Source organism: Colias croceus, chromosome 21 (assembly GCF_905220415.1).
Source record: "Colias croceus chromosome 21, ilColCroc2.1".
Classification (NCBI taxonomy): Eukaryota; Metazoa; Arthropoda; class Insecta; order Lepidoptera; family Pieridae; genus Colias; species Colias croceus.
In genome coordinates, this window is record NC_059557.1 from 9,021,028 (window position 1) to 9,034,495 (window position 13,468).

Here is a 13,468-nt window from a genome sequence, read left to right on the forward strand (position 1 = left end):
TAAAGGATGAGATTATGAGGCGTGCACTTTTGGATTTTCCAAACTATTTCTAAGTTTATAATCATTTTTCTACCACAGTGTAGCTGTTATATTTATTAGTATAACTCATTGATATAATGTAATTAGCGAACATTGTCCAATGTTCTCGCATACCAAGTGGCCATGTAGGGCGTCAGGAATAAATACCAATACCACGCAACATTACCTTACGCGACTGTTTCAACAAAAACGTAATGTTGGTCATTTACTTGTGTCTTTATATTGCTTAGATATTCTTTTTACGTAATTAAGGTAATAGATATCCATGATTAGCAGTTTTTTTGCTAGGTCTTATTGAAAACGCTAAATTGACAAACGTTTGGCAAAATTCAGCTCGACTCAGCGCAGCTCAAAATCTAGATTCTAGAATCTAATAAATCTAAATTTATTAGCGGGTACAATAAGCGAGCTCTAAAAAATAATTCAAATTTGGAAATTAGTTATACTGGGAATAAAATTTATAGATTACCTACATAAGCTAAGAAAATAACAAAAATATGGGAAATTTAATGCATTTTTTTTATAATCTGTGAGCAGATAATGTCATTCTGGAGGTACAAAAAATGTATTAATTTTCGACAGCAACAATAACATCGCTCGTAAAAAATCATGAAAAAATAAAGAAAGTCCGTATGATTCAGTATTGGCCCAACTTATCGGTTCAGTGAGTTTTGTTAAACGATTTCGCGAATTTCTTAACATTGAACTTGTGCTAAATAACATCCTTCTAGATTGTTCTAGAATTTTAACCTAGTTTTAATAAATCTATACTAATATTATAAAGCTGAAGAGTTTGTTTGTTTGTTTGTTTGTTTGAATGCACTAATCTCGGGAACTACTGGTCCGATTTGAAAAATTCTTTCGGTGTTAGATAGCCCATTTATCGAGGAAGGTTATAGGCTATATGTCATCACGTTACGAGCAACAGGAGTGGAGTCACGGGGGTGAAACCGCGCGGAGCAGCTAGTGTTTTAATAAAATCGATTCATTATGATCGTACTCGTGATATCATAAATATTTGCTATCCTGGAATTGTGGAATAGACATTACCCCCGAGAATAATGTTGTGATTATTTAAATAACAATAATATTATATTTTTGCATATATCACATATGCGCCATCTAATTCCATACAAGTCGATACGATAAATAAAGACAAAAGACAGGCAGTTGGCAATTTTATTCGAGGCTTGCTTATTCTAAATCCCAGCCGAGAGATAAACTTGCCGTTCGTCTGTTAGAACTCAGACATAATTCACAGTCTAGACGAGAGCCATAAGAATGAGTTTTATCACTCAATATTAATGAGATGCTAACACAAACTAATTAATATTATGTCACTTAATTGAAAACGTTTACTTGCATGTAGTCATTGTTATCCATACATAGTACTGATTTAAATATTCGTAGAATAAAGCATTCATTGACAAACGTATGTACAATATTGTATACAGTTTAGAAAATGTAGTACTTAATTATGTTCGCTTTAATGCTAATCTTTCTTTTTTTAATTTATTAATTATCATAGTGGCAAACTACTGCCTAGCGATGAGCTCTATGTATTTGCATAAAACTAAAAATGTATAAACGTACAGACTTATACCTCTTGCCCGTGTGGAATAATTTTATTTTTTTTTTTTATTAAAAAAAAATGTTGTGTGGTTTTATGAAACCACGGTAAACTTACGATAATTATCGTATTTGTACGATAATTATCGTACGTCACGCGACATGCGCTACACAGACCAAAAAGTTTGAGACGATGTAATAAAAGTTTACTTTAATAAAATTTATTCAACACATTTTCAGGCTTCGCAATTACATAGTAAGTGTGTATGTAGGTAGATATATAACAACAATGTGTCAATGCAACAGTTAAAAATATAGTATTTCCCTGTTTTTATACAAACTACCGGCCGATTGACACCAACGTGTGAATTTTAACAACTTGTTCAAGGTGTTTTACACTTTACGGTCATTTGAGTACAATAATATTTACATTTTATTCTGTTTGGTAATCACAAACAGTTGTATTATTGCATTTGTGCGGTTTTTGTTGACTGTGCAAATATCTATGACATACTGTGACATTGATTTTTTTACGGTTCCGTACCGAAAGGGTAAAACGGGACCCTATTACTTTGTTTCTGTCTATCTGTCCCCAGGATGTATCTCATAAACCGTGATAGCTAGAAAGCTGAAATTTTCACAAATGATGTAGGTATTTCCGTTGCCGCTACAACAATAAATGGTAAAACTCCGACTCGCACTTGGCCGGTTTTTTCTATTCTATTTCAATTATTTACCATATTTTTTAAATAATATCATAAAAGATAGGTAGGTACTATTTATTTCTAGGTTTAAAATAGAAACCATGTTAAGACTATTTGCGACTGAGAAATATGAATGAAGGAAGGTAATCCAATATGTTACCAGGTAAAATTTGCTCCACGGAGGTTAACTTTTTAACTCCCTTCCCGATGACATTTCGTCAGCTGTTGTCAGATCATGTTACTAAGGAATGTGCCGATTCATGTTGAAATAATTTATTAAAATTTAATAGCATGGAAGATTTATCAAGTATAATTTGAACTTTTGTGTCCAAATTGGTATATTAATTTATAGTCCATGAAAAAATACAATAGTGCGTTTTTAACCTTCATATAATTAAAAAAAATCGTTTTTATATACATATAATATTCTTCTCTAATATATAAAAATCAATGCCACTTTTCGTTGTAATTCCATAACTCGAGAACGGCTGAACCGATTTCGATAATTCTTTTTTTATTATATTCCTTGAAGTACGAGGATGGTTCTTATGTAGAGAAAACGTAAACATGTACCACGGGCGAAGCCGGGGCGGACCGCTAGTTATTCTATACTTATGGAGCTATGTTTATCTTACAAAGCTGTCGAAATAATTTTTATTCAGTAAATAATAAATATTTATATTGGCAATGATTAAAAGTAGGTGTATTCAAATATCAATATCTAAACTATTTAAACCTTTAACTCCGACTAACTTGTAGCTATTTTCAACTTAACCTAACATGTTTTTGACCGCAAATATATTGTTACACTGTCATGTTATATGGAAACACAATAATGGGATTATGTAGAGCATTCCAGCACATTACACATACACTTCAGTTGGTCGATACACCGCGCGGTTTGTGCATCTCTTGCATAATAGTAACTTGAGAAAATTTAAGAAAAAACAAATTCATATATAGTTAAGAAATCAGTAAAATAAGTGAAGTATGTTCAGCGCTTTATAAGGGAAAAGTAAGCGAATTGACCTCAAAGGATAGTATCTATTTTTATTTCGTATAAGAGTCCCTTTACATTGTCCTAATTTTTGATGGACACTAAACAAAACGCGATATTGATTTTGACGTGTTAATCTTCCTACATTCTCGACCTCTCTCGACGAAACGTCAAAATCCTTACTCCTTTCCGTAAATCCCTTTTCAAGCATTAAAATTTCGGCATTAAAATTCTGTCAACCTGAAAATTTACAAATTACAGAAGTAAGATCAATCACAATTTAATTTACAATCCATCGGCCGCAAGTGCGCGTATCCCGTGACCGCCCTGAAGTCAACCCTCGGCCTTTTGCGCATGTCTTACGTCTGACGTTCAGTATTGAAAATAAATAAATGCAGTCTGAGGTTAGAAAAACATAGGAACACATGATTAACACCGCGTTATTAAGTTTCGCTTCATAATTGTTTTCCGATTACATTGTGTACAGTGTACAGAGGATCGAGGACACGCGCTAATTAAATTATTATTGTTGCTGTGTTTTGTTTTAAATGGAGAAGTGACGTCATTTACAATCAATGTGTACGCAAGCTTTCCCGCTTACTATGAATGGGGGTTTTCCCATCACGTTCCATTTTCAAATTTATTGACAGATTCGTTTCAGTGTGCGGATGGATGCGATCGAAGGTAGACGTATGATGGTGTATAGCTAAGAACTTAGCGAGGCTTAGGTTTTTGATCGATAGTAATGTCGCAGTTAAAAAAAATAAGATTTATAGCACTACGACATCGCAAGTCTTTGTAATTTTTAAACAATTTCCTGTAGTATAGTTGAATATCATAACAATATCGAATGTGCTTTGTTACTTCAATGGTATGATTCGTATCTCCGTTTGGTATCATATGATCAGATGTCCTCGTTTAACCCCCCAAAGGAAGTGCTAATGAAAGCGCATTGCTCTCGGACCTATTGTTTATAAACGACCATCTCCGGAAGGGCTTAGATACTTTACACTCACACATTTTATAGGAGTATATTATGCTATGTTATCTGTTTGTACTCGTTATATGCAATTTATATTTTAAATTGAATAGCTATAAATCGCTATACGCTATACTCAACTGATTTCGTAATTTTTAAGGTTTTTACTTTTTAGTTCAAATTACCGAAAAATTAATAATATTTCATACATACACCTCGATTATACGACTAATACACAAAACAAATATAGTATTCGTGTCCTTAATAATTTATTTTAATTAATTTCCAGAGTGGGCAAGCTGAACCTAGTGGACCTGGCAGGCAGTGAACGGCAGCGCAAAACTGGAGCGTCAGCTGATCGGCTTCGGGAGGCGGCACGCATCAACCAGGCGCTGTCTTCGCTGGGCAATGTCATCTCAGCGCTCGCTGAGAACAGCCCTCATGTGCCTTACAGGTTGGGAATTGATTTATGTTCTAGGTGTATTTAGTGAGTGGTATAGATGGGAATTATTGTGACGAGATTTCAGACACGTCTTTGTTTACATTTTAAGGGCTATTTTGAAGAAACAGTTTTAGTGTAGAAGAGTGTCAAACTCTTACTTTTAACTTTTACAATAAAGGCAATATATTATAAATGAAAAACAAAACAATTAAGTTACAAGCAATGTACCTACTGATGCAAATTTCATTTTCCGGGTAATATTGTGTAGGTATATGCTATACATAGCAAAAGTACTACTTAACGTAGAACAGTTACTATTCATCTTGATCATCATCATAAATCTATTAAATCTTTTGACAATATTTTATTACTAAATCCCTTTATAAATGTATTTTCCAGAGACTCAAAGCTGACTCGTATCCTCCAAGACTCATTGGGCGGCAACAGCAAGACCATAATGATAGCGAACATCGGGCCCGCCTGTTACAATTACGATGAGACTGTCACTACACTGCGGTACGCGCATCGAGCTAAAGGTATCATTACAATTTATGGCAGTCAATTTTACATGGTTAGTTATATCTTCAGCACAATTAATTTTCTGATCTTTCACGCTTCAAATATTAAATAAATAAATATTTATTTATGAATTCATACATGATTTTGTTACATTGGATTGAGGTTCAGGTCCCAATATTGATCTATTATTACTAATTAGTAACACGATTTGTTATTTTTTAAGAACTTTTAGGTATATAAGATACTAGCGGTCCGCCCCGGCTTCGCCCGTGGTACATATTTCGCAATAAAACGTAGCCTATGTTCTTTCTCAGGGTCTAAAGATTGTCTGTGCCAAATTTCATCAAAATCGGTCCAGTAGTTTATGAGCCTATTCATTACAATCAAACAAACAAACAAACAAAGTTTTCCTCTTTATAATATTAGTGTAGTTAGTAGTATAATATTAGTTAAATTATCAAAACAAAACCCATATAGATAACATTACATAGACTTGTTCCATGTTATATTGTGTTACTATAATCCGGAAAAAATACTTCATAATTCCATATTACCTCTATTCTCGTAGTTTAAAGCCTCTCAAACAGCCACAAAATGGCTCGGCGGATTTATTTTTTATTACAATACAATCACAGCGAGGAATAAACAAGAATGAACTGTCCCAAACTTTTGGCATTCTTATTTACTGTATTTCCTAAAATTCCAGCGATAAAGAACAAGCCAGTTCGTAACGAAGACCCCAAAGATGCGAAACTACGGGAATACCAAGCGGAGATCGAGCGACTGCGAGCGCTCATTGAACAAAGAAAAGCGGCGGAAAAACGGAAAAAACCGCCAAAACCGCGCGTCAAGAATATGCCCGAATGTGAGTAGATTGAATTACTGTAGTGAGTAGAATTCATATATAAATTGTCGTTGAATTGTGCGTTGTCAAGTAGAATTTACCCCTTTTTATGTTCGTTTTCTCTAACACAAGCGCTAAGCACTAGCATTAACTCAAACATTTTTAACTCAAACATTTATTTATTCAATTAGACTACTTTTAGTAGCACTTTCGAATCGTCATTACATAAGTATTTTTAACATTTACATTAAAACTATTTTACCAACAAGCTTATGAAGATAAGCCTATGTTTCAAAGGTATTTTCTTTAAACACCTATTTATTATGTGGTGTCCTATTTTATGGCATTCTTTCAAGTTTTTATGTTTTATTATTCACCACATCAATTCAAGTAACATGAACTATAAACAATATATTTTTTAAATATCTTAATATATATAAATCTCGTGTCACAATGTTTGTCCTCAATGGACTCCTTAACCACTTAACCGATTATAATAAAATTCGCACACCATGTGCAGTTCGATCAAACTTGAGAGATAGGATAGTTTAAATCTCAAATCGTTTTAGAGAAAGCGGGCGAAGCCGCGGGAGGTAAGCTAGTATAATTATAAACCCAAACCTATTTTTTACAAATCCCCAGCCGAAGAAGACACAGCGATAATCGAAACGGAACACATTCTAGCGGCATCCACAATAGAACAAGAGAAGACGCGGACAGAAGAATTAGAACATCAGATAAGGTCATTAGAAGAGAGACTAGTCCAGGGTGGGGGTGGGAAAGATCTCCTGAACAATCTCAATGAGAGCCAAGTGATCCTAGAACAGAGGCATATGGAAATAGCGGAGAGAAAGAAGAGAGAGATAGAGATGCAGCAGAAGATAGACTTGGAGGAAGAGACGACGGCGATAGTTACGAACACGTTTACCACGTTACAGCAAGAGGTCGATCATAAGACTCAGAGGTGAGTGTGTAGTTTCTGTTAAAATCATTGATATACAGCAGAAACAAGTATTTCTAACGGTGCATTTACATCAAACGAACATGCAGCTAGAGCTAGAGCAAGAGCATTCTTTTGTGATCTTTTAGTGTAAACGAAAACTCAGTGTTGTTCAAACTTTTCGAACGCACTAAGAATAACGAAAGAATGCTCTACGTCTGTTTACACTAAAAGAACTTGACATAGTGTGGTTAGAATGAGCATTCGCTCGTTTGATGTAAATGCACCGTAAAAGCTTATGTGTTATTCTGGTATCACTATATTTCTAAGGCAGCAACTACATCTGGCTACATCACTGACAAGTATTAATAATCTGTTCAATGGTTTTTGTTTGAAAGAACAACTAAATTGCAGTTGGCGTTTATAATATTAGTTGGAATTTTTTTTATCATTTTAATTTTTTTGTGACTTATGTCAAATAAATTTCTTTGAGACACGCTCAATTAATATATGATATATTATGTATGTATTCATGAATGAGACTTGTTTTATTCATTGTGTGAAAGGGATATAGTAAACATGTTATTATTTATTATATACTATAGGAATTAGGTGAAATAAAATAAAAAAAATCATATAAAAATATCTTTATTGTCTCCAAAAGTATGACAAACACAAAAATGTTTAAAATTATATCGTGGCTGCACTATTAGAAATTTTATGGCGTAATTGCAATTTGAATTTTAGACTTCTGACAAATAGCTTCTTTTACCTTGGGAGCTTCAGTCACTATACTTGTATTATGATTATGTTTTAACCCATTGAGCCAATAGATTTTTTATTGTGTCTGTGGTTCTGGGGCCTGAGTTATTAATGCCGTATTCACATTCATGTCGTAAAATGTATATGTGAATGTGGATGAATTTCGCGTTGTTCAGGCACGTTCGTATTCAACGATAAAGGATTGGCACTTCTTTGACATGTCCATATTCACATTCGTGGCCCTGTGTTGTAGTAATTGCGCCATGTCACTCTGTATAATTTGACGCGTTTGGTTTGACATAAAATTGTTATACCATGTCTCGCTTTTCCATTTCGTCATGCCATGCCATGCTATATCTCGCCATGCCATGCCATGCCATATCTCGCCATGCCATGCCATGCCATATCTCGCCATGCCATGCTATGCCACATCTCGCCATGCCATGCCATATCTCGCCATGCCATGCCATGTCAGTAACGGCACTCTGTCGGCGCAGGCTGGCGCGGTGCCTGCAGAAGTACGCGGCGCTGCGCGAGGAGGCGGTGGAGCAGCGCGAGGCGCACGACGCGGAGCGGCGCGAGCACGAGGCGCTGCAGGCCGCGCTGCTGGCCGCGCTGCGCCGCCGCCTGCTGCTGGCCGACAGCTTCGTGCCCGCCGCCGGCCGCCACGCCGTGCTGCGCCTGCGCTACGACGACGACGCCGACGCGTGGGACCTGCCGCCCGGGTAACTCGCCACTTGGTATATTACAGCTGGAGCAGTCATCCGCAGCGCTTCGCCTGATGTTCATGTCGTGAGGCAAAAGCTATCTACTAGTATCGAGAAGTATTGTGATTATAACTTTATTATGTATTTATTATGTAAATATTTTAAACTTTATTCATTGCATTTTGAATATCAATTTAATAACAAATAAATAAAAATTAAAAAAAGAGTGTGTGTACTTACTAAGTTATACTTCTTTGGCGTATGGAAAAAAATACTAGAATATTCAATATACAACTTGAACATAGTTATCAGTTTTCATACCACCTAGAACAAATTTCATGCTGTTAAATTTTGGTGTCGATGTGCGCGCGCATCGTAAAAATTCCCTCTCATAATTTTTCTCCATCGTGCCAAAGAAGTATAACTTCAAAGAATTTGCCAAAATAACTCTCAAACAGAGTAATTCAAATCCCAATATCCCAAATATTCAAACAATCTAAACAACAACAATAATGTCATCTCTATCCGTCCACAGCGGCGCCGAACCCCTCACAGTGCGGCCCGTAGCCCTGGCGGGCAGCCGGCGGCCCGTGTGCGGCGGGCTGGCGGCCCGGCGGCGGCCCGACAACCTGCTGGAGCTGCGCCCGCTGCCGCTGCCCTCCACCGTGCGGCACTACCCCCCGCCCTCGCACCCCACACACCCCCCCACAGCACACACACCACACACCCCCACAGCACACACCCCGCACGCGAGGTCGCTGTCTGCCGCCAAGGTCATTAAAGTAAGGAAACATTTTATATTTATCACATTTCATAATTCAAACAAAAAAATCTACGGTGAACATTTTTAAATATTTTGGAAATTTATATTTATAGAATGTCATACTTTGCAAAATTGTAAAAAAAAAATATTCATATAACCTTAAAAACATATTGAAGGATAAAATGGAAAAAAAACACATTTGAATTTAAAAACTTATTTTTAAAATCCTTTATTTTTCATACACAGTGACTTTGTAAAAACGTAAACGTAATACATAGTGACTTTTTAAAACCGTAAACCTTCTTTTTTATACATAGTGACTTTGTAAAAACGCAAAACTAATGTCAAACATATATTTACAGTCAGTGGAAGCCCCAATGAAGAAGGATATACCAGAAAGCCGTCGTGTGAGCGCCAAGCCCCGCCCCCCCTCCGCCCTGCACCGCCTCGGTACCGCCGGTGTGCGGTAGACATACACACATACACACAAAAATGGGGGGAGATTACTGTAGGAAATGGGGGGATTGACACACAACACTAATAAAGAAGGAATACGTTGATAGCTTATGTGAAATAGGGGGGGGGGGGGGGTTCAAATAATAACTTCGCAGAGTATAAGAGGATTGTAAAACTAGCTTATTTGAAATGGAGGGAAGGGGGCAACCATTTCACTCCATAAATGTAGATTAACTTAGGAGGTAGATAAACTAAAATGTGGGAGTAATAAACATTTATTTGTCGTGTAATGGGCAAGTAGGAGGTGTTTAAAGACACATTTGGTCATATAATTAAGCCTCTATTTTGTTCCCATGTAAGAAAATACATGTTCCTATCTAGAATGTAGATAGTTCAAGTAGCAATGATTTTAGTTTACTACAAAATGGTTCGACTATAAATAATCTTTTCCCCTCTTACGAAGCTATACAATCTCTAAATATGATGCAAAATTATTTAATATACATGTAATATGTACATACATATACTATATGAAATAATAATATTTGAGCTGGTCTCAGTACTGTACAAATAAAATAATGTTGTGTGTCGATTCCATCTATCGTGTACTATATCGATAAATAACCATTCCGATTTTTTAACTTATAACCTCAAAACACAGTTTTTGAAACGTCATCAATGTCAAATTGCTAAAACAATGTCCCATGCCCCAATTAATTGGGACATTACGATATCGGAATGGTGATCGTCATCCGTCAGTCTTGCCTCCATAGTTGTAAAGCGAATGTATGTTAAGGGCTCTCTTCACGATGGGCAGCGTTGGCCCAACAAATGATCGTCAATGCTTGCTGCCATTACGATGATTAAAAAAACATCTACAATAACGGCCGATCATAGACATTTACACGTAATTGTCTCTACTCGCCCAACACTTCCAATTGTGAAGAGGGCCCATTAAAATGTTCGGTATTATGTTAAGGCAGTCGCAACTCGATATTTTTATACGAAGATGTAACGGACTGCTTGCTTCGACATCACCGCGACGTCAGTGTATATGGGCCTTAACGCTCGCTCACATACTGCCTCATTTACATTAAGTGTTAAACGTGCGTTCACATGCGACAATCGTTCATATTACACTTTTTAAAAATAAAAAAATAAACAAAAATAACTCAACGTCATCTAATTAATTGTATTTTGTCACGTGTGAACGCACTGTGTCGAAATTAATGTAAATACGTATACAAATAGGAAGGATATAATATAATAATGTAAGATCGTCACAAATTCCAAAACGACGCAACGTTGTGTGACGGTTTCGATCTCAGTCCAACTAATTCCCAGTATTTACGTTACAAAGGTTGATTATTTAATATCTATTTTATGGTATAGACAGATTTCTCTTTATTTTGAATCAGGTGTTTGGCTCTCATTCGGTGTAAATTATGTTTCATAGTACGCTTATTGTATTGATAAAATAACGCTCAAAAACGATGCGCGAAACAAAACTATGAATTATGTCGCTTCGTTATATTATTATGTACCCGATGTGCGACTTGAACCTGATCGTCTTTTGTGTTATTTATTTCATCATGTTTTAACCGAATTTTGATTCTTATTTAGGTTTGTTTTGTACGATATTTTACCGTTGTTGTTTTTAGTAAATTTTATTTATTGCTTTGAACGGATGGTTCGAGGCGAGTGATATTAGTTTATTGTAGTTGTAGTCGCGATTTTAATGTAAACGAATACGAAATTTTTAATCTCTCTGCAATTATACGTCACATGACAATTTGAAAATTGGAAATGTTGGAAGATTGTTGCGACCTTTTGCGCGTTGTTACCGATAAATTTATCATTTTTATATTAATAAAATAATGTGTAACGATATTTTCAACATTTTCAATGATAGATAGATAGAATGCAATGTAAAAATAAATTTGAAAATTGTGATAAGATATGTTCAAATGCATTACCAAAGATGGAAAGCGTCCATTCCACAATCGATAGATGTCCGTATCGATAAACAGTGATGTTCCTGTAAATTATTATTGTCGATGTTTTGTTAACGTTTCCATACGGTTTCTAGTCAATGATTCTTGTATACAAAGTAAATGTAAATAATATAATAGGTATTGAAAAAGTATAGACTTAGAGTAGGTAGTGGCTTACGTTCGCACAATACTTTTTGAATACCAAAAAGCTGCTCATGTTTTGTGTAATTTTAGTACTTTTAAATTTTGAAGTATAATTTTAAATGTTATTCAAATTGAGTAGGCGATGTAACTCATGGCTCATTTACGTTAGCTACTCTTAGTATTTGGATTCTCATGTTAACTGTACGCTTCGTCCTATAATTAAATGATAAAATAATAGGCGGTGTTTATTGTTGTATTCAACATTGTATTAACGCCATGCTTTCTACTGAATACCTATCACTTACCCTCCAGTTTGACCGAATTTTGTCGGAAATGTGTGGCCTAATGTAAATGAGTCTTTATTTATTTGTATTTATATATTGGTTTGTATAAAATCTGTTGAGAGTGATCATGTGATATGAATTTGGAAACCGCTAGTCAGATGTGCCGCGTACACGCTTATACTCACTAATAAAATATTTTTAATTCTATACACATTGTTTTTTTTTTACTCCTTCCTCAATTACCTAACCTAACTTAGGTACTTACGTTTCACAAAACATTGAATTATTCTGAGCTATACATACTCTGCAAGGGATGGTTATCATCATTTCCATATCTTTAAATAACATTAAAAACGATAAAAAATATCCCCCAACGCAAGAAAGAAAAGTAAAATATGCCTAATTATTCTTCACACATCATCAGGCCCTTTCATTTGATATGTCACTTGGGAGTTGGGTAGGTATATTTGACATTTACCCCTATATCTAATAAATGGATGAACCGATTTTGATTAAAAAAAATGTCTAATTGTACTTTACACGTCATGCCCTTTCATTTTATACGTCACTTGGGTAGGTATATTTGACATTTTTTTATCCCTATAGTTATATGGATGAACCGATTTTGATAAAAAAAATCGAATTGTACTTTACACGTAATGCCCTTTCATTTGATACGTCACTTGGGTAGGTATATTTGACATTTTTTTTATCCCTAAGTATATCTAATAAATGGATGAACCGATTTTGATAAAAAAGATATCTAATTGTACTTTACACGACATTCCCTTTCATTTGATATGTCACTTGGGTATATTTGATATTAGTTTTTTTTATCCCACTTTTAATCCTATATCAAATAAATGGATGAACTGATTTTGATATAATTTGACTATTTGTAACTGACAGGTCATACCGTTTCATTTGACATATCACTTGGGTATATTTGATAACATTCGTTTTTTTATTCCCACTTTTACGTCAATATCTAATAAATGGATGAATTGATTTTGATATTTGACTCTACAAATAATTAGCCTGTAATAAATTTTGTCAATATCTGAAAATGTTTGTTTACGGAGATTTAGGCACGGACAAAAAGGAATATTAGCTTTGTTTTGGAGTATCAAAACATCCATAATGCATTACAATTTTTTTAATATTCAATGTACAGTAATGATCTGGTTACAGTATACAAACACGAACCAGATGAGCTTTTATTTATGCATGTTACTCGAAAAAATTTAATCTATCTCAGTAAAAAAAGTGACTCAAATGGATTAGCTTTTGACAAAATATTGTATGGTACGTTCAGACGCGTGGCA

The 13,468-nt window shown here is 35.1% G+C and overlaps 1 protein-coding gene across 1 annotated transcript in view; it reads left to right on the top strand.

Moving 5' to 3' along the window:
* LOC123701504 (kinesin-like protein Klp68D) overlaps positions 1 to 12,350 on the top strand; it is a 46,581-nt gene extending 34,231 nt beyond the window's left edge. Inside the window, exons 6-12 of the mRNA XM_045649007.1 lie at positions 4,578 to 4,742; positions 5,130 to 5,266; positions 5,956 to 6,114; positions 6,736 to 7,057; positions 8,293 to 8,517; positions 9,032 to 9,284; positions 9,628 to 12,350. Coding sequence (XP_045504963.1) covers positions 4,578 to 4,742; positions 5,130 to 5,266; positions 5,956 to 6,114; positions 6,736 to 7,057; positions 8,293 to 8,517; positions 9,032 to 9,284; positions 9,628 to 9,735 — 1,369 coding nt within the window. The 3' untranslated portion in view covers positions 9,736 to 12,350. The remainder of the gene's footprint in view (positions 1 to 4,577; positions 4,743 to 5,129; positions 5,267 to 5,955; positions 6,115 to 6,735; positions 7,058 to 8,292; positions 8,518 to 9,031; positions 9,285 to 9,627) is intronic.
* The last annotated feature ends 1,118 nt before the right edge of the window (positions 12,351 to 13,468 follow it).